Raw genomic sequence first — 20,493 nt, 5'->3', positions numbered from 1 at the left:
GTAAGTTAGTATTGATCTGAAGTATATGAGAGATGAATGCAAACATTTTGCCATTTTATGAAAGAAGCTCATGCTTCTGTGAATTTAGTATCAAGGGATATCCTGTGACCAGTCAGTCCCCTGTGGATATGTACACACTCTACACACACACACACTCTCTCTCTCTCTCTCTCTCTCTCTCTCTCTCTCTCTCTCTCTCTCTCTATCTCTCTCTCTCTCTCTCAGATGTTTGTCACAATAAAGAATGGATTGCTAGTCACTTTGTACCAAAACAATAACAAATTTCGAATTGAATTTTAAACATTTTTTTCTGCTGATCATTCCACCAAATGAAATAGTTGTAGTTTAATGAATGTTGTTAGTAAGCTTTCTTTTCTGTCCCCTTAGTTTTTACTTCTCATCTGGTTGAAATCCTTTGTTTGTCTCCTGAAATGATGACCTGGGCTCCATTTCATTGTCTGTTTTCTCTTGTAGCTCAGTATTATTTTTTCCATGACATTTCTTGTATGCGACATAAGCTGCAAAAAATAAAAAAAATACAAAATACAAAAACCCAAACCACACACACAATATATATGAGAAGTCAAGTAAATTTCAGAATGACACCTTAAAAATTAAAATTACTTTGGCCAGTTATTGCCTTGTACAGCTCAGAAAGCACTTTGCATTTTCTATAGACTGGAGGTGCTATGAGACACTGACTCATTGCTTCTACTTTTAGGATTACCCGTAAGGCAGCAATGGCTGCATTGAAGGTGTCTGGTGGACGGTTTCAGGGGATGTTTGCTAAGCCTAAGTATATGACCTTCTCGTGGCTTCAAGCTGTCTATGGTGCTTAACAGCAAGGACAAAAATAATTTATTTTGTGTCTACACTACCCCAGTTAATGTGGTAGTCTCTAACTTAATATACTGTATCCTGTGTGCAGTGGCCAAGGCATTGGCCTGATCGTCTATTATAGAAAGTGTTGGGTCACAATAGCATGCCCAGTCTTTGGTTTGGTCTTCACTCTTTCTTTCTTGTTGTTGACCTGACTTCCTTTCTTCTGCAGTACAAGTATTTCTCAGTATCTTTTTTTCTTTTTTTATGTGTGTTTGTGAATGTGTCTGTGTGTTGCACTTGTACACACAGGTCCACGTATGTAATCAGATGCATGCCCCACGTGTGTGTGTGAGTGTGGAGTCCAAGGGTCAGCCTCGGATGTTTCTCCTCAGGAGCCATCTATCTTCCTTGTAAGACAGGGGATTTCCACTGGCCTGAGACTCACAGGCTAGACTAGGTCGGCTGGCCAGAAAGCTCAAGTCATCTACTTATTTGCATTTCTTCAGAGCCAGACTCCTGATGGGTCCATAAGATGTTTTCTGTGATATGAGATTCCTACACTAGAGAGGATAATCTGCTTGAAGATAACCCCGAGACACTGGTGTGACGGGCACCCACAGGCATAGGGGACACATAGATAAGTGAAGCTATATCTGGGCGTTTCCAGACTTAACCTTCCCAGCACTTTTGTCATGCACCTCCACTTTTTTCTATTGAAATGCCGCCTAACTTTAAAAGGACGTTCATTTATTTGATTTAAACAGGACTTTAAAAACAAGGCTTAAGCACCATTAGATTTTGAATAGGGAGATGGTGGGAGACGCTCCGATTTGGTGAAGGAGAGTTGGTATGGACCAGACGAGGGAGGATGAAGTTATGCTGTGACAGAGTAAAATGAAGAACTGGGTCATCTGTCTCTGGGATGTCTTTGCTCACACTCCTTCAGTTGTGTGAATATTTAAAATCGACACGCACAAGCCTACATGTACATCTGGCTTATGACTTTTTTCACGATAGGTATGGTTTGTCACGCCCTATTTATATCGAAATTGGACTTTGATGGGGGGAGAAATCACTAAAACATGTGTGCCTTGGAAGTATTTAGAAAGGTGCACATTAAATGTTCCTCACCGGTTAAGACGCCTCTCTGACTACTGAGGAAAGGAAAGTCAGCGGAGAGGATCCATCTCCTCTGCCTTCCTCTTAAGAGAGCCTCACTAAGAGCTATAATAAAAGTATAGTCTTTGCATCAGCATATATTAAGTCGTGATAAGTGGCTTCCATGGAGGAAATTTTCTTCAAACTTATTTGTACAATGAGCCACCAGACATGGAGAAAGTCTCCTTTAGCAATTCCAGGAGAATCACAGTAGAATATGGTTGGTGCGATTACTAACCTCCTAATAGTATTGCTGCAAAGGCGATCTGGAAGATGCTGTAGATGAGGGGGAAGGTGAACACAAGGTTGAGGTCCTCAGGGCTGAAGGAAAGCTGCACAATGGTGGAACACAGCTGAGTGTTCTGCAACCCGGTTTCCAAGGCAACTGTTCGGCACCTGGGAGTAAGGTCAAAAATGTATATGCTTCACCTACTATTAAACTTAGGATATAGCAGAAAGGGAAGGCATGTGATGGAAGCTTGTACACAGACTGCAATTTTTCTTCCTTCCCTCCCTCTCTCCTTCCCTCTCTTCCTCCCTCCTGTATCCCTTTTTCCCTTCCTCTATCTCTCTCTACCTTTTTACTTTTCCCTCTTACCTACCCACTCTCTCTCCCTCCCTCCCTCCCTCCCTCCCTCCCTCCCTCCCTCCCTCCCTCTCTCCCTCCCTTCCTATCCTTTTGCCATAGGCCTCACTATGCAGTCCAAGTTAGGTTGTCCTCTAACTCGTGGCAATACTGTTGCTTCAGTTTTCCTATTGCTGAGATTACAAGCATGTACCTAGATTTTTTTGTTTTGGTTTTTTACAAGACAGGGTTTCTCTGTATTGTTTTGGAGGCTATCGGTCCAGCCCAGCCTCGAACTCACAGAGATCCGCCTGCCTCTGCCTCCTGAGTGCTGGGATTAAAGGCGTGCGCCACCACCGCCCAGCCTAGCGTGTACCTAGATTTTTATCTCTGCTTTTTAACATCCATATTTGGTGTATATTGTTTTTTTAACATAACTGTACATTGCACAAGTACACTCATATATAAAACAGCCTATCATGCATATCATTTTAAGCTTTATTTTATCTTTAACGGTGTGCATACACGTGGGTGTGTGCGCGTGAGTGCAGGTGCACACAATGGCCAGAGAGGTCGGGTGTCCCCCACGCTAGAGGCTCAGGTGGCTCTGAGCCGCCCAGTATGGACGCTAGGATGCAAGCTGCTGCCCTCTAGAAAAGCAGCGCATGGTTTTAAATACTGAACCTTTTCTCTAGTCCCAACATAGTTACAATGAGAATTAGATAGTTAATAATGGTTTCCATATATTGCAAAGGAGGTCCGTTTCACCCATTTTCAAATTACATATTCAGTGAAAGCATACAGGAAAGACCAGGGCTCAGAAAATATCGACGCTGTGGTATTTCTCATAGGCATTTATTTTAAAATTAACTTTGTTCTGGTTAAGTCTTGATTAAAAATCTGCAAGGTTAAAAAATTAATGCTTCTGATCTCCAATAAAGAAAACCAAGATAAAGTAATTGTGTAGCCCAAAGTCTTCCAGTGAGTGAGCGGCAGGCCTAGAACGAAGCCTGAGTCTGTCTGGTCAAGCATCATACGCCCACAGTGTTCAGGCTTGCTCACCTCTTTCTCAGATGCATGCTAATGCCTGTTTCTATTCCTGGTTTCCCACTTGTCTGTTGGTTTGGGTGAACCGTTTGTAAAAAATGTTTTTAGATGAATGGTAAGCATACTTTAGAATCCATCACCTTTGGGTGATGAGTCCGTTTGCTGCTGGTTGGAGGAACATATATATATATATATATATATATATATATCACAATACAAAATTAACTATTTCCACGAGGCTTACTCCGGTTATTAAATCAGAACACATAGCCAAGGAGAAACTGCAGGTTGGGGAGTAATGTAGAAGAATGTCAGGGAGTCCAGGAAGAAGGCAGCCAGCACTTCTTGGAGATTTGTATAATTTATGAACAAACAATGCTATTTAAATAATGCAATTCGTGATTGAAGGTGAAGGATTTTGAGCCTGGCATCAATATATTCAGCTCCTATGGTTTGAGTACGTCCCTCACTCAAACTCAAATGTTGCCATCCTATATCTAACCCTCAATATCTAAGAATGTGACCTTATAAGGAAACAGGGTTATCACAGATACAATTAGTTAAGATGAGGTCATTAGGTTGTCCTGCAATTTAATGTGACTTGTGTTCATATAAAAGGTAGGTAACTGTAGCTCAGATTCGGGCACAGAAGGAATGAAATGTGATGAGACACGGGAAAAGAGACATTAAAAGCCGAAGTGAGAGCCCTCTAATAAATCCTTAGCCACAGACTGCAGAGGAAGCCAGCGCTGTGCTGCCTTAAGTATGATTTCTGACCTGTGAAACTGTAAGAATGTGCTTTTTTTGTCAAAATGACCCACTTAGGGGTAGTTTTTCTTACTTTTAACTAATCATTTTATACGAATGGATATTTTGTCTGCATATGTGCTTATACACTACATTTGTGCCCAATGCTCGCAGAAGCCAGAAAATGGTGCTGGATACCCAGGAACTGGAGCTACAGATGATTTTGTGCAGCCATGCGGGTGATCTGCAGGAGCAGCCTGTGCTCTTAATTGCTGAGTCATCTTTCTATGCCACAGAGCTGTTAGGCATTGGCACCTCAGAAAACCAGTCCAGTAGCTGTCATAAACTAAAACGCTCAATCCCGTTTATCTAAAGCTCATACCTGTACCAGGGTTGACCAGCAATTCTAGCCAGGAAAAACCCCAGGCCGTAGCCAGCTATAGGATATATGGTTCCTATAATCCACAGCTTGGGTTCAATGGTCCAGGCACTTTGGTACAGTATTCCTCCAACCACAGCGATGAGAACAATGAGAATTGCACCTGCGATGGATCCAATCTGGAGGAAAAGGCACAGGTGAACATACTAGCGTCAGAGAAGTTTGTCAGGGGTGATGTTTGGGCACTCTGTTCCTTTGGGAAAATGGATATAGAGTTTTCTATGCCCCTTCAGCTTTGTGGGAAGAGAAAAAGCTTCTAGAGACCAAGGAAACATCAGGCAGTGTATCCATGCTTAATTAGCCCAAGGAACATTTCTGAGCTTACAAAACATAAAATCTTGCCCAAGTCACATTTTATGCTTGTTATATTAATAAGAAACGGATATAAGGATCCATAAAAGTCAAATAAGGATAAACATAAGCCATGGTCATTGTTTTTCCTTTTCAAAAGGGTTCAGTTTTACTACATGTGTGATCATGTGTACATATGTGCACATGAGTTTTTGTGCCCACAGAGTCCAAAAGAGGTCCTTGGCTCGCCTGATGTTGGATTGACAGGTGGTTTTGAACAGCCTGCTGTAGGTGGTCTGCAAGAGCAGTTCACAATCGTAGTGGCCGAGCCATCTCCCCAGATCTATTTTCTTCTCTTTTTTTATTAAAATTAAAACATTTGGAGATGACATTTTTTTCCTGTAATACAAGAAATGTCGACTACCTTATTCCCCCACATCTCATAGGCTAGTATCTACTGGTTTTGGGGGACACCGAGCTCTAGGTATGAGAAAGATATGCTAGGTATGAAAGATATCTTCTAGACACGAGAAACATATGCTGTACCTTCTCAGGAAAGCTGCCTAGATGTAATTTTATACCATAGGATCCACCTATATGACAGCAAGGTCATTTGGGAACAGAGTAAAACCTGTAGGTGACACTTGAATTGGTGGCTTGAGTGATGGATGGAATTTTGCCCCTGAGACAGGCTCAGCAAGGACATTCTCTAAGGGAGGACTTGGGGACTGACAATGGCAAGTGTTCCAGAAGGAAGACATAATGAGAACAGCACCTCGTGGGGGATGGAAAGATCATTTCATTCCAGTTATGACTTCAGAGCGCTGAGTTGTCCAGTCTGTCCCAGGCGTGGGGTACAGACCGCTTCCTCTGCGGTCTGTGGCTAGGGATTTATTAGGGGGCTCTCACTTTGTGCAGTCTGTCCCAGGCATGGGGTACTTACTTTAAGTATGATCTTTGCTTTTTGGGGCCATTTGTGATTCACATACATTCCAATGGAAACAGGAATAACAAGAGCAACCAGAGAAGTGCCTAACAATGATGAAAACAACATTAACACAAGGGAAAGGAAAGGCTTAACCAAGTTCCTCTGTCTTCTCGAATCCTGCAAGCAGAATGTAGAATTATGTGCACCCAGACACACACACACACACTCGCTCACATATCCACATATTTTTATGCGTCTTCTCGAATCCTGCAAACAGAATGTAGAATTATGTGCACCCAGACACACACACACACACACACACTCACTCACATATCCACATATTTTTATACGTCTTTCTCTCTCCTCACTCTATTCCAGTTAATAAGAGGTAGAGAAATGATGATATAAATAATTTATCACAATCCAGGGATGACTCCTTTAGGGTTCCTTATGTTACCAATCTATTTTCATTCTATTTGGCAACATTTTTGCCTTTTCAGTCTATTAGGTCTTTATAGTTTCAGAAAAAATACTTTCCCATAGTGTGTGTGTGTGTGTGTGTGTGTGTGTGTGTGTATGTGTTTGTGTGTGTGCGCGTGTTCTTGTAGTGTAGGTAGGTATATTCTTCATAGGCCTGTTACTTCATGGTGGTAAAAAATAAACATTTATAAATTTTAAAGTGGAAAAATATTTAAAAATTGCTTAAAATCCATAGGAATTTTGAAGGCTAGCGGACTATTTAAAATTCATTTCAGTTACTCAAATTTGTGACAGAGGTGAGAGAATAAGATGAAAGACGATGCCCTAAATTTTTGGTTAGATAATACATCTGGCAACCTCTCATGCAATTGTAATTCTTTGCAGCACCGCGTTCACTAAGCCAGGTAAAAGAGTCATGCTTCACGCTCGCCATGGGAAATTTATATATAAATATATAAATGAATCTAATAACAAACTGTCCACTGTATCAAAACTTACTGTTGCTCTCAAATTACTCAGCAGAATTAAAATAATGACTGAGAGCAAGAGAGAGGAAAGACAGGAGGAGGAGAGGAAGGACAACAGGATAAGAACTCCTCACACTCAGGGGAAAAAGGGAAGAGGAAGAGCTGTGGAGAAGGAGTGTCAGATTCATTGGTCAGGTCTTCTAGAAAGTCCCTCTGGTTGTTCCTTTCTTGGAACTCTAGGCCACACCATAAACTTTATAGACTTTGAGTTAAAATTATCCTGATACAATTGCTTGGCTCCTTTGCTCTGGAGTCCTCCCATAGCAGGGGAGCCTAAGGTGACACGGCCACAGGAACAGGGCTTGGGACCACACACGACAGAGCATTTAATCTCTGGGCCAGGTAAAGCTGGTGAAGATTTCACACCCACCAGGGCCGCCCCTGCCCAGGGAGGGAAGGTGCTGTAATGCTTACTCTCCAATGACTGGGGAAACTGCCTCTCTCTTCTCCAAACGTCTCCATTTGCTGATTTATTGTCAATGTCATCTGTGTAAGACGCCTGTCTGTGCAGATCCAAAAGGAGATGTTTACACATATCAAAACCATCGTGTGCTATTTATTTAAGACTACACAGTGCGGATAGAGAAAAGGGGAGGAGAAGAGGATGGATGAAAAGACGATCACGTGGACTGAAATCTATAGCTTCCTTGGGTTTCTCTACAAAACAGTGGGATGCAAGGATGCCTGCCTGCCTGTGCTGCCGCAATACGCACAGGGATGCTGATGTCAGGTGCTCGATACGCACAGGGATGCTGACGTCAGGTGCTTGATACGCACAGGCATGTTGACGTCAGGTGCTCTATGCACAGGGATGTTGACGTCAGGTGCTCTATGCACAGGGATGTTGACGTCAGGTGCTCGATACGCACAGGGATGCTGACGTCAGGTGCTCGATACGCACAGGGATGTTGACGTCAGGTGCTCTATGCACAGGGATGTTGACGTCAGGTGCTCGATACGCACAGGGATGTTGACGTCAGGTGCTCACTTACGTTGGTTAGCTACCTGACACAGTTCAGCTTTAGTGACTCAAGCTGCAGAGGGGCCTCTTTTCAGCCACATGTCAGAGTCCTCAGGGCTCAGCAGTAGTTTTTAGAGAGGGAGGAGCACACTGGGCATTGTGGAAGGTGTCACAGGCACAGTGCCCTCACAGCAGTCTGGAGAGCCTGCCAGTAGCTGTTCCCAGCTCCCCAGTAATCCTGGGCAAATTAAATAATTGCTCCAAGCCTCAACAACCTCATTTATAAGTGAGGACAACATCTCATGAGGCTGTTAGCTCTTTTTTTCATTAATTATAGAAGACTAGAAAGCAAACAGGAAAAAGGTCAGTTTGGAGAACTGCCTGGGCACACATTGTGAGCACATAATTTTTGTGTTCAAAGCTCCTTTATTCTTTCTTTCTTTCTCTCTTTCTTTCTTCCTTCCTTCCCCCCCTCTCTTTTGGTTTTGTATTCCTTCTTCCTTTTGGCATTTTATCAGGGCACTCCCCATGGACATGCTAATTCATTTCTCATTTTCTCCTCATTTCAAAATTTATTTATCTGCCTGGGCACCATGGCAACACCTTTAATTTGGGAGGCAAAGGCAAGAAGATCTCTGTGAGTTTAAGGCCAACCTGCTCTGTACATTCAGTTCCAGGACAGCTAGAGCTCCACTGTGATACCTCGCTACAAAACAAAACCCAACTCAAAATGTATCTGACTTAAATTATACGGTATAAGTCATCCACATATTCGTACAGGTTTGGTAATATTCCCATGGGACATTTTACAGAAGGGACTGAATGTCAAAAATAGGATAGTTTAAGGCTTAAATTGTTTGCTTTAGCACTGAATAATGTTCAATCAGAATGGTTTAGTCAGCCAACAGTTTCTTGGAGACACCTACAATATTGTTCAGTGTTCAAACATGTAGAATTATTTTACTCCAGGGAAGGGTTTTACTGAGGGGAGAGTTTGAGATGCAAGCAGGAGCATACACACTTGGACTTGGATGTCACTCTAAACCCTGTTGGAAGGCGTTTCCACTGACATTTAGGAGTCACTCAGGGGCTAATATGGGGATCTTGTAGATTCAAAATCCCCCATTGAAATCAGGGGTAACTTGCAATTTAATGTGAGGGACAAAAAATTGCAAAACAGGTGCCTACCTCACAATCAGTGCTCAAACAATTTGTCCTAACTCAGTTGTCTGTAGGTTGAATCCCCTTTAATCATGAAAATAATCTTTGAGATGGAAGTGACTTTTAGTCTAGTTTCCCATCCCCACAGGGATTTCTTTTTAATATCTTGGGGAGTTTTTGTTTGACCTTGAATGTATGCTTCTGTTAATGGTAAACCCAGACCTTTCTAAGAGAGATTAGGGAAGAATTCTTAGCAAAGTCAGCCTAAAAAAGAGACTGTCAGAGACATCACAAGAAAATCCACAGAAACAATTAACCAGGCTCGTAGGAACTCACAGAGTCTAAACCAACCACCAGGGAGTCTGTATGGGACCAACCTAAACCCTCTATGTATAGGTGACAGCTGTCTAGCTTGGGCTACTTGTGGGACTCCTAACAATGGGAGCAGTGGCTTGTCCCTAACTCGCTGGCTAGCTCTTGGGAACCTATTCTTCATACTGGATTGCTTTGTCCAGCCTAAATACAAGCGAAGATGCTTAGTCTTACTGCAACTTGATATGCTATTCTTTGTAGATACGCGTGGGAGGCCTGCCCCTTTCTGAACAGACAGAGGAGGAATGGATTGTGGGGAGCAGAAGGGAGGTGGGGGAGGAAATGGGAGAAGAGGAGGGAGGGGAGACTGTAGTCAGGAAGTAAAATAAATTTAAAAAGACCAATGAGAGAGAGACAGACAGAGAGGCAGAGAGACAGAGACAGAGAGATAGACAGGCACACACACACACAAACAGAGAGACAGAGACACACACAGAGACAGAGAGACAGAGACACATACACACACACACACACACACGAGCACACACACACGTGCGAGCATACACGCACACAGGCAGAGAGACAGAGACAGAGAAAGAGAGACAGAGACACACACACAGAGACAGAGACACAGAGAGAGAGTGAGAGAGACAGAGAGACAGAGAGAGAGACAGAGAGATAGACAGACACACACAGAGACAGAGAGACAGAGACACACACAGAGACAGAGAGACAGAGACACATACACACACACACGAGCACACACACACGTGCGAGCATACACGCACACAGACAGAGAGACAGAGACAGAGAAAGAGAGACAGAGACACACACACAGACAGAGACACAGAGAGACAGAGTGAGAGAGAGAGACAGAGAGACAGAGAGAGACACACACACGCACACACACACACAGGCACACAGAGAAACTGTCATGCAGTGTACCTATTGACCAGTGCTACACACCACATTGCCTACAACTCATTTCCGCCAAGGTCGCTCTAACAGGTGGCCTGCTTTGCACGGGCTGGTCACTCTCTCAGTCCGTCCCTGAACCCATTTTTGTGTTTCGCCAACTGCTTTACCTTCTACCGTCTTTCTTTTTTTTTTTTTTCCTCCCCAAAGCAGAAAAGAAGTTTTTTTTGAAGATGGGGAGGCATTTAGGAGGAGAAGTGAATAGAGGCAGAATAGTAACTAGCAAGCTTGATTTCCAGGACATGGAAATATAGAGAGCACCATTAAATTGACTTTAATATCAACATATGGCTTAAAGTTGAGAATAGGAACAATGTGTCTCATCCAAGAGTGTTCCCATGACTACCTACTGTCCTGAAATCACGTTATTGTTTATTTGTTACTATTGAATTACGTATGTGTGTGTCTCTTCAATTTGAATACGCAGTGCAAAGACCCATTGCCACAAACCCATCACTGGAAAAATGCTGGTTCCCATTTGCTAGCATTTTATTTTCCCCCAAGGGAGACTCTTAGGTTAAGGTTGCATTCCTAAAGCTGCTTCTTTTTCAAGTTACTTTGAACTGAGGTAAATTTAGTTTCTCATCATGGAGTCAAGTTTGGGAATTTGCATTCTTTCAATACTCTTACAGACTCCAGGGTAAGTTCATAATGAGATTATATGTGGGAAGAAGATCCGTCCTTAGGTCAAAGTGAAATGATGTGTGTGAGCTTGGAGCCTGGCCTGAGAGTCTAGCAGGGACTAACCAGAGATCTTGAGGACAACAGAAAGCATGCTACAGAGGGATTACTTACCAATGCTGTCATAAGGAATCACAATCGTCCCTGAGTCAACCCACATCTTGGTATAGATGAAGAGGCAAAGGGGCATCATTCCAAGGGCAAGCAGCGTGGAGCAGGTGGTCATGCTAACGCTGGAATGGAACAAATAGCTTAAGGTGAGTACCTGTGTTTTCTAGGGAACGTGCTCTTCCATTTTCAAATTCTGTGAGACTCAAGCCTGTACACCATTCTCTATGACGATAGAGATACACAGCGGTCAAGTTTGTAGAGTGCCTGGCTTTGGGCAGAGTCACCTGCACGTGGTGTCTTCTCACAGAGTCTGCACCATCCATCCTTCCCTCAGTATCTGGTCTCACAGATATTAGATGGTAGTCAGTGATGCTTAAAAATAATTATTGGAGAAGGTACCAAGTGTCTGGGCTTGTGACCTGTTGCATATGACTTTTTCCTCCAAGCACAACCTATCGTACCAGACTGCCTTGGAATAGAAATTTCCTTGACGTAGTAGCCATGACAATGAAATAAGCCAAGCATAAGTATTATGCTAACTAGTCTATGGTAATGATAACGGGGGTGGTGACATCTTCCTGTAGTAAGGGTGTCGGGAGGGTCACAGGACCCTACCTAGAATTCTGGTTTGAAACCCATTCTCTTTTGCCCCATCCCCATTCACTGGTTGAGAGTTGCTACAGCTTACAGGGAATGGAAGACTGACTGACAGAGTAGGCTCTGTCCATGACAGGGCGGACTTTGTGGTAATGCATCTGTTTTGGTGTTATTGGCACTGTGGTAATGCATCTCTTTTGGTGTTATCAGCACTGTGGTAATGCATCTCTTTTGGTGTTATCGGCACTTCTAGGAGTAACCTCTTCTTTGTGCTTTCTAAGGAAGTTCAATAAACTCATTGGTCCAACAAGTGGGGCTTGGGTGAAATCCTTACTTTGGTCTCTTACCAGGGTGAATAGATGTTTGTTCTTATCTTCCTGGGAAAGTTAATGCACTATCACTGTGTGAGTCAACAGAGAGCAGCAAACACTTTGTTTACTATGGGTGCCTGACTGAGCAGGAAGATTTGGTTTTTGATCTAGAAGAATGATGCTATTTTCAGCACCATAACAAAGAATGGAAGAGAAGCTTTTGAGTAGTGTGTCTTCTTGGTTCTCTTCAAAATGTCCTGGGCACAGGATTACATTCTCTGTTTATAGAACCGAGGGACTTAATACCTGAACTGTAAAGGCGCACACTAGTTTGGAAGCATTCGATGTCCCCTAGTATGTGGGTCCGGGTAATTCACTGGACTTCTCTTTGTCACTGTTACCTGACAGGGTATACATAATTAATCAGCCAGTGCTGTTTGGTATCTGGGATAATACCAAGAGGAAAGCCAGTTGTATTTACAGTTACATGTCTCCCCCTCCCCCAACAAGTGGTAAGGAAAGGAGATGAAAATAAACGGTTTTATCTTATCTGATAATAGATTCGCGTGATTTGGGCTAAATAACTGGTAGTAACGAAGTCATTCAGGGGTCTTAACTTTGTTAGTAATCCTTCTTTAAGTGAATGAACTTAAAATGGGTTTAAATGATTCCGATTAAGATCTGTGTGTGTCCAATGGAGTACTACTCAGCAGAAAAAAAATAATGGAATCATGAGATTCGCAGGCAAATGGATGACACTAGAAGAAACCATCCTGAGTGAGGTAACCCAGTCACAAAAAGAGAAACATGGCATGTACTCTCTCATATATGAATTTTAGACATAGATCTGGGGAGTGCCAGCCTACAATCCTATGGCCAGAGAGTCTGGGAAACAGAAACTTTATTTAGTGGCTGATCGAAGAAGAGGCAGACTCCCTTGGTTAAGTACTGAGCTGAACTCAAGAAAGCCAGTAACAGAGAGGGAGGACTGATGATCAAAGGGATTAAGACTGGGCTGGTTTAACCCCCAGAAACAGCTGACCAGACAAAGGTTAACTCTTGAATTCCAGGCATCAGCCTGGGAATCCAGCATGGGACTGATCAAGACCCCCTGAATCTGGGTGTCAGTGAAGAGGCCTAGGGAATCTATTGAGCCTTGGGCAGCAGATCAGTACCCATCCCAAGTATACACACGGACTTTGGACTCCAATAGAACAATGTGAGGTGCACTCTCACCCTGAACTCTTGGGGAAGGGTCTAGGCCCTGCCCTATATGAAATGACAGACTATGGACACCCCCATGGAGGGCCTCACCCTCCCTGGGGAAATGAGGGGATAACGGGGGGGGGGTTGGGGGGAGGGCACGGGAGGAGGGGAAGGAATGGGAGAGGGACCTGGAACTGACTTGTGAAGCAACCTTGATTCTTACCTCAATTTAAACTGGAAAATAAAATTAAAAAAAAATCTGTGTGTGTCAATGGAGCCAAAATACTGCGACAGCAAACCGATACAAAAGACGCGCTTAAAGGACTTTCTGAAGGCAGGGGGAAGTAAAAAACCAAGTGTCATATGTTTTCGCCCACACATAGAGCCACCCCTGTCGAATGTCAGAGTGTCTGTGTCTCAGTGTCTCTGTGTCTGTCTCTCTCTGCAGATTTATGTATGGCCATTTGTCATTATTTCCCTTTTGTATGTCAGCATCTGTGATTACCAGCAGGAAACACTCACAACACTGGGCCGATTAACTTTCTCTCATGGCTGGGGCATGCGGGCTCACAAAGCTTTGTACCGCCCCACAGAATTATGCAGCCTATGCTCTTTTGAGGACGAGAGGTATTTTTGTTATTAGGGTAGTTAACTATGAGTTGTCCATGTCGCTGCAACAGTAACTCCAATTAAACTCATTGATACATTAGACTAGATTTTTGTTGAATCATCTCTTTGCTTCTGTTGTTGGTGTCCTATCTATGTTGAGTGGCTGTTTATTCACATCTCCTCAGAAAAGTGTCACACGATGGTATGTAATGACCTGAAAGCAGAGAGAAGGACTAAGTAGAAGGGGGAATGGCAAAAATGTGGGGAGGACATTAGGGAAGATGACTTAGTGAAGCCCAGCGATAAGATGAACTAACATAATGATGAAATGTTTTGTCTTACATGCTAACTAGGATGAAATAAAAAGGATTTCTCATTAGTGTAATTGTGGTCATAGATGGACTTAATGTAGACAAATAAAGGTAACATACTGTAGCCTAAAAGAAAAACAATGTGAAAACCAAAAACATTCATTTACTAGCAATGCATCATCCTTTATGTAGCTAGAAAACCCTGGGATTTTCAAATCTGCTCCCCTTCCTTCTTTCACTGTTCTGACATTCTTCGTCTTAACCTGCTCCACAATAAATGCCCTTTGTTGCTGGGCTGGGCATCTAGTCTGTCCTGGGTGTGAGGAGGGAATTCAGGGGAACAGGATTTCTTATCAGCTCACGGTGAAGAGGAAGAGGCCCCAGTGGCTTTGGTTTTAAACTATGAAAATAGATATTAGAAGGAAGTCAGGATTTTTTTTTCTCTCTTGCTGTAATTTGAAGTATCCTTGTAGAAGTTTGAATGAGAATTATTTTTCAACTTAAGAAATTGTATTGTGGTTTTGAGTTTGATTTGAGAACTTTCCTAGCGAAACTTCATGGGCGAGAAAATCTGGAAATGAAGGGTTTAGATATAGTGGGAATCTTGACAAGAAAATGTTGATGAATAAGTGTAAGGGGGGTAGACTCTGACGTTACCTGAGCTAATAACAAGAACACAAAACAAAAACACTGAAATAGTTCACAGAGTTCCTTCATAAAAAGTAGGGAGAATAATACCTTCACAAAACAAAAAAATGTATTTTATGTGAAATAATTAAGTTCTATAAAGGACATAGGTGTGGAAAATATAAATATTTCTGAGAGATCACATTAGAATGATAAAAAGTCTAATGAATTAGAAAATTAAAAAATATAATTTGGCTTTAATTCTTCTCACATAAGTCTTTTAACTGTTAGGGAAAACACTTGGTGTATGGAGGAAATGATGTTCATAACTTAAAGATTTGGTACTTGTTGAGGAATTGAGGGCAATCAAAGATAAAGAAATACAAAAGACTGCAGTCACATCAGAAGTGAAACTCCACCTTTGAAGCATCAACAGACGTGTGTCTGATTCTGTAGACTGTCAGTGATAGGTATGTGCCAAAGGTCAGGAGCCAAGAGGAGTTCAGTAGATACTGTCTGTCTGGGTCCCAAACCCGACACTGACATTCACCAACCTGATGGCCTTGGAAAAGGTTGTAAACCTTAATTTTTCTCATCTGGCAATGCAGGAGACCCTAGGATTCTTGGGAGAGCTAAAATACACCAACGTTCTTTAAGAAGTTTGCCTTATATTTGGTACCCCCAAAGTGTCTAATAGACACTAGCCAGTAAAATAAAAAAAAAATCAGTATTTCATGGAAGCAATAGAGCTTGCTTACTGTGAGTGAGGGTAAAAGGAAAAGTCAAATGGGACTGAGTTGGTCCTCACACAGGAGAGAAGGGATGAGTGAGGGGTCACTGCTCTGACAAGTCAGAGGGTCACGGATCTGGAAATTGTCAATGAATAGCTAAGTGGAAAACGAAACATGCAAATCTCTGTGAAAGACAAAGGTCATGGCTGGAAAAGCCACTAAACAAAAACCCAGGAAGGGATGAGTATGTAAAGCAGTGAAGACTGGGGAAAGAATGAATGAGAACCAGACAGCTGAAAAAAGGCAGCGGAATAGAAATAAAGGAAAAGTTTTTACATGGTTCGGCTGAGGCTGTGACTAAGGATGGAGACGTCATGTATCTACCTTTGTGAGGAGACAGACCCGAGACAGAAAGGAGAAAGGGAACTTCTGTGTCCCTGACCCATAAGCCTTTGCTACCACCAGATTCTCTTGTCTGGTCCCTTTAAATTTTTCCCTGGCATATTTTGTGCACATTAGGCCCATGATAAAGCTTAGCTGGGGATTTCTGTGTACTGACCTACAAAAAAGAGTGTCCTAGGTTGGAAGTTACAAAAGAAAGAGCTGAAATACTATTTGCTGCTGAAATAAAAAAAATAACTGTTTTTATTTATTCATGCATTTTAAGTAATTACAGATTGTGAAATTTCGAGAATATGTAATGTGGGACAGGTAATAGTTTCTCCTTTCAGGGATCACATCCAAGAAAAGCAAAGATGAGTGACATGGTTTTGGTGCCTTTTGCATTGCTATCTCTAGTGATAAAGGCCACTCATTTAAAGCGATCTTTGCTGGCATCACTAGAGTTCAAGTGAAGATGAAGAATGCAGTGTTCTACGAATATAGAATTAGAAGTCTAAATGGTAGATAAGGTTGCATCTATATAAATTATTCTGAGAGTTAGGTCATCCAATACTCACTCTAGAAGAATTAAGTTTTGGAGGACTTTTACCTGGCAGCTGAGACTTCACTTTCTTTAAAGAGATGTTGAAACTTCGTTTCCCTAACATAAAATGTGCAATGTCATCTTTTAAAAGAAGACTCTATTTGTTTGATGCTTTGCTTACTTATTAATGTGTTTGTGTCTGTGCTGTGTGTGAGTTTGGGTACATGCATGTGCATGGGTGCCTACAAAAGCCAAAAGATGTCATCTTATCCCCTGGATCTGGAGTTACAGTTTAAATCCACCTGATATGGGTTCTGGGAGTGAAACGTAGGTCACGGGCAAGAGCAGCAAGACCTTTTAGTCCCTCAGGCATCTCTCTAAACCCCAATGCCACTTTGCATTGTAGCATGACAAATCTTTAGGACAGTGGTCAATTATAGTACACATGGTTTTTCCACTGTGGCAGAACATGGTAATGTCTTCTGGACTGGAGTAATTTGTCCTCAGTATAAGTGATGTAAGGGAACTGATATGGCACCATATACAAATGATCTTGTATTCAGCAATAATGTGTAGCATTATGTTCGGGTACAGGTTGTAGTGTTACCAGGCTGTATTGTTTAAAACTTACAAATATCAAGAAGCCATTTAGTGTGGGTTAAATACTCAGGGTCACTCTCCACCGTCTGGTTGCCATGAGTTCTTGGAAATCTCACTTTTTCACTTTCTTACTCTCTCTCTCTCTCTTTCTCTCTCTCTCTCTCTCCCTCCCTCTCCCTCTCCCTCCCTCTCCCTCCCTCTCTGTCTCTCTCTCTCTCTCTCTCTCTCTCTCTCTCTCTCTCTCTCTGTGTGTGTGTGTGTGTGTGTGTGTGTGTGTGCGCGCGCGCGCGTGTGTGCAGGTCAACGGATAAGAAGCCTAAAAATTCCTGATTACTATATTGTGGTTCACAGATTAACTAAATGCCAATAGCATTTATCATTCTGTGCAATTTCACAGGGCTTTTATTTAAGGAAAGAAATAACTGTTGCTAAGCAGCAATTCCATGTCCCTATACAAAAATGAGCAATGCATAGTCTTTGTTTTCTAAGGCGTCAGGAAAATAACAGCAATTGGGAGTTGATGTCTAGTTCCCTGCTGCTCACCAGGCAGCCAGGAACTAACAGAGCTGATGGCAGGTTGTCCAGCATTTAATAAGCACATGGTTCTTGAATAGCTCGATGCTTAGCTGAAATGCATATCTTCCTCAGGATGTGAGGAAACCAACATTTGGCTGACTGACTTTCAGAATGAAGAGCTCCTGCTTTGGTCCCGTTAATGCCTCCTCTTCCTCCCTCCCACCTGGTGCTAGATCAAGTTGGAACGAGTTGGACTGAACAAGCATTACAGTTAGATTGCTCTGTTGAAAAGTAGAGAGATTATTTTCTCTTCATTCTATAGAGAAGCAAGCAGAATTAAAATAATGCTGAAGATTTTTTCCCTTTTAGTGTCAGCAGAGACAAAGTGAATTTATGAACTCTCCATTAGGTTTTAGCCAAGAAGCATTTTGCCCAAAGAACAGGTGGTTTGATGGAGCTGATGTTGACAAGACTTGGAGCTTGTATTTGCACTTGCTGTCAAAAAGAAAGTTCTTCCTTATTCCACTGCAACAAGACTTTCCCAGTTACAGTTGTGGATTGGAAAAGAAAAACACAAACTTTGAGCCTATCCCAGAGTTAATGCAACTTATTAACCGAGTTAGAATTCAATGTGCGAGCATAGTAATACAGACTAAGACAGACAGACGCTGAGGCTTCTTCTCAGATGAGTGTCCAGATTGAAATCCAGACATTTGCACATGGTCATACACACAAAGGACACGGTAGAGAGGGGATCATCAGAGCAGAGCAGGAAGTCGAAAGCAAGGAAAGTAGGACAGGAAGTGGTCCAGCAGGAGGGAGTGAGGGGACCTAGGATGGTGAGGAGGGATGGTTTGGAACACAGCATAAAGCTCTATGTATATATACGAACGTCACACAGAAACCCACTTCTTTGTGTGCTAACTAAAACTGTACAAAATCAAAAATCTAAGTTACTGTGTCGCTGTTCAGGATGATAACTACAAAAACTCACAGGTACAAAAGGGAAGTCCCCAATTCTGACAGCCCAGCAGCTGTCCCAGGAGTATGCACGTATTTGCTTTCTCGTTTGACTCCTTGTCAGACATCTGGTCAATGCAGCTGGTCAAACGGACACTGGGAATTATAAAGGCCGCCGAGCTTAACCCCGGCAGCCTGCAGTAGTTGTAGATGCCTCCGTCTTACCTGAGGTCCATGTCGCCATCTACCCAATAGGCTAGGATATTGGAGGCAGTTCCTCCAGGGCAGCAACCCTGGATCAGCACCACCACAGCTTGCACTGGGAGGATGCCAAAGGCCACGGACAGGACGAAACCTGTGAGAGGCATGATTCCAAACTGACAGAGGAAGCCCACGACGATGCCCCATGGCCGCCTTAGGTGTCCCAGAAACTTGTGGAGTTCCACATTGCACCCCATGGAAAACATCACCAAGGCTAGGAGGATTGTGAGCACGGTGCTCATCACCACGCTGAGGATGGCGTTGAAGTTGCTCTCCGGTGCTATGCAGGAGTCGCCTTCGCAGATGGTCGCGTTGGGGTTGCAGATGGAGGAGTTATCCATCTCTGGCTGTGCTGTGTAAACAGTCAAGCCCCACAGAAGCACCTGTCCTCGGTTCTCTACCCACTGGCAGCTGAGTAGCACCTGGTGAGCACGTCAAACTTTTAAACCCTGACTACACATGTGGCACTTGGTGTCTCTTTCAAAAGCCAAGTTAGAGAAGCAATAAAAAAAAAACAATAAATGCTAGTGTGTCAGTTTCGAGAGGCCACATTACAACATAGCACAAATAATGAATCATAAACTTCCAGAAAAACTACTGGTCAGGACAGAAAGTTATAATTAATCATTTATTGGCAGGATAATGAACTGTGCCACATAAAAATAGCCATGTTAATGTTTAATGCCAGCAAGGTTTACTGAATAATTTTAGTTAAAATAAGTAAACTCTGAGTTGTAGAGCATTCTGAAGGTTGAGGGGTAGGAAAGCATATTATTCCTTCCTTTCACTTTAAGTGGGGAGGATTGGTGCCTTGAAAGATCACATTAAAAACAAAAACCAATAACCCTGTGCCAAGCTGTCTTACGAATTGACAACAGACTGCAGGAGATTCCCAGCTTTCTCACAGCAGCCCTCACATGGGCCCAGCCTTCCTTGCATGCATCGCAGTGTCCATAGAACATACGTATGTTTCAGAGACTTCAAGGGGTTGGGAGACAACTTCCGGAGGGTGACTGACACCTGAGGGTACAGATGCTTCTGTTGGAGACAGTCTGTCAAAGGCAGCTGCCCACGATTACTTACATATGCAATTATGCATGTGTTGCCATGGCAGCAAAGTGCTTTATAGATAGAGACAATACAGTTATTTAGAAGGATGAACTCCAGATTAGGTCAAAGTGACAGCATATTTATTTGTGCTTAGAGTCAGGAATTAAAATTAGGGGTGTGTAGCTAAACACTGAGCCGAACTCCTGGAATCCAGTTGCAGAGAGGGAGGAGGGATGAGCAAAGGGGTCAAGACCAGGCTGGAGAAACCCACAGAAACAGCGGATCTAAACAAGGGGGAGCTCATGACCCCCAGACTGATGGCTGAGAAAGCAGCATAGGACTGTTCCAAACCCCCTGAATGTGGGTGTCAGTTTGGAGACCTGGGCAATCTATGGGGCCTCTGGCAGTGGATCAGTAAACGAATGGACTTTGGGAGCCCATTCTCCATCGAGGGATACTCGCTCAGCCCAGACACACAGGGGAGGGTCTAGGCCCTGCTCCAAATGATGTGACAAACTTTGAAGATCCCCCATGGAAGGTCTCACTCTCCCTGGGGAGCAGAAAGGGGATGGGATAGGGGCTAG

General features: G+C 43.0%; 1 protein-coding gene across 1 annotated transcript; it reads right to left on the bottom strand.

Moving 5' to 3' along the window:
• Positions 1-390: 390 nt before the first annotated feature.
• Positions 391-19,200, bottom strand: Slc10a2 (solute carrier family 10 member 2). Its single transcript, XM_005077362.4, has 6 exons — positions 18,824-19,200; positions 11,209-11,327; positions 6,013-6,101; positions 4,722-4,897; positions 2,219-2,376; positions 391-518 (listed from the first exon to the last, which is right to left on the bottom strand). Exons 1-6 carry the CDS (start codon positions 19,198-19,200, stop codon positions 391-393), a joined length of 1,047 nt encoding a protein of 348 aa, XP_005077419.1.
• Between the last annotated feature and the right edge of the window lie 1,293 nt (positions 19,201-20,493).

This window comes from Mesocricetus auratus, unplaced genomic scaffold (assembly GCF_017639785.1).
Source record: "Mesocricetus auratus isolate SY011 unplaced genomic scaffold, BCM_Maur_2.0 Super-Scaffold_100031, whole genome shotgun sequence".
NCBI classification, from domain to species: Eukaryota; Metazoa; Chordata; class Mammalia; order Rodentia; family Cricetidae; genus Mesocricetus; species Mesocricetus auratus.
The sequence above is the reverse complement of the archived record's forward strand: the minus strand, read 5'-3'. Positions and strand labels throughout refer to the sequence as shown.

What these genes read in the sequence shown, in the direction of transcription:
- Slc10a2 (XM_005077362.4), bottom strand. Translation starts at nt 19,200, where the DNA reads ATGGATAACTCCTCCATCTGCAACCCCAACGCGACCATCTGCGAAGGC. An exon ending in GATGGCGACATGGACCTCAG is followed by an intron (nt 11,328 to 18,823) that starts GTAAGACGGAGG and finishes GTTCCATTCCAG; the next exon opens with CGTTAGCATGACCACCTGCT. An exon ending in TGCAGCAATACTATTAGGAG is followed by an intron (nt 519 to 2,218) that starts GTTAGTAATCGC and finishes TATTTTTTGCAG; the next exon opens with CTTATGTCGCATACAAGAAA.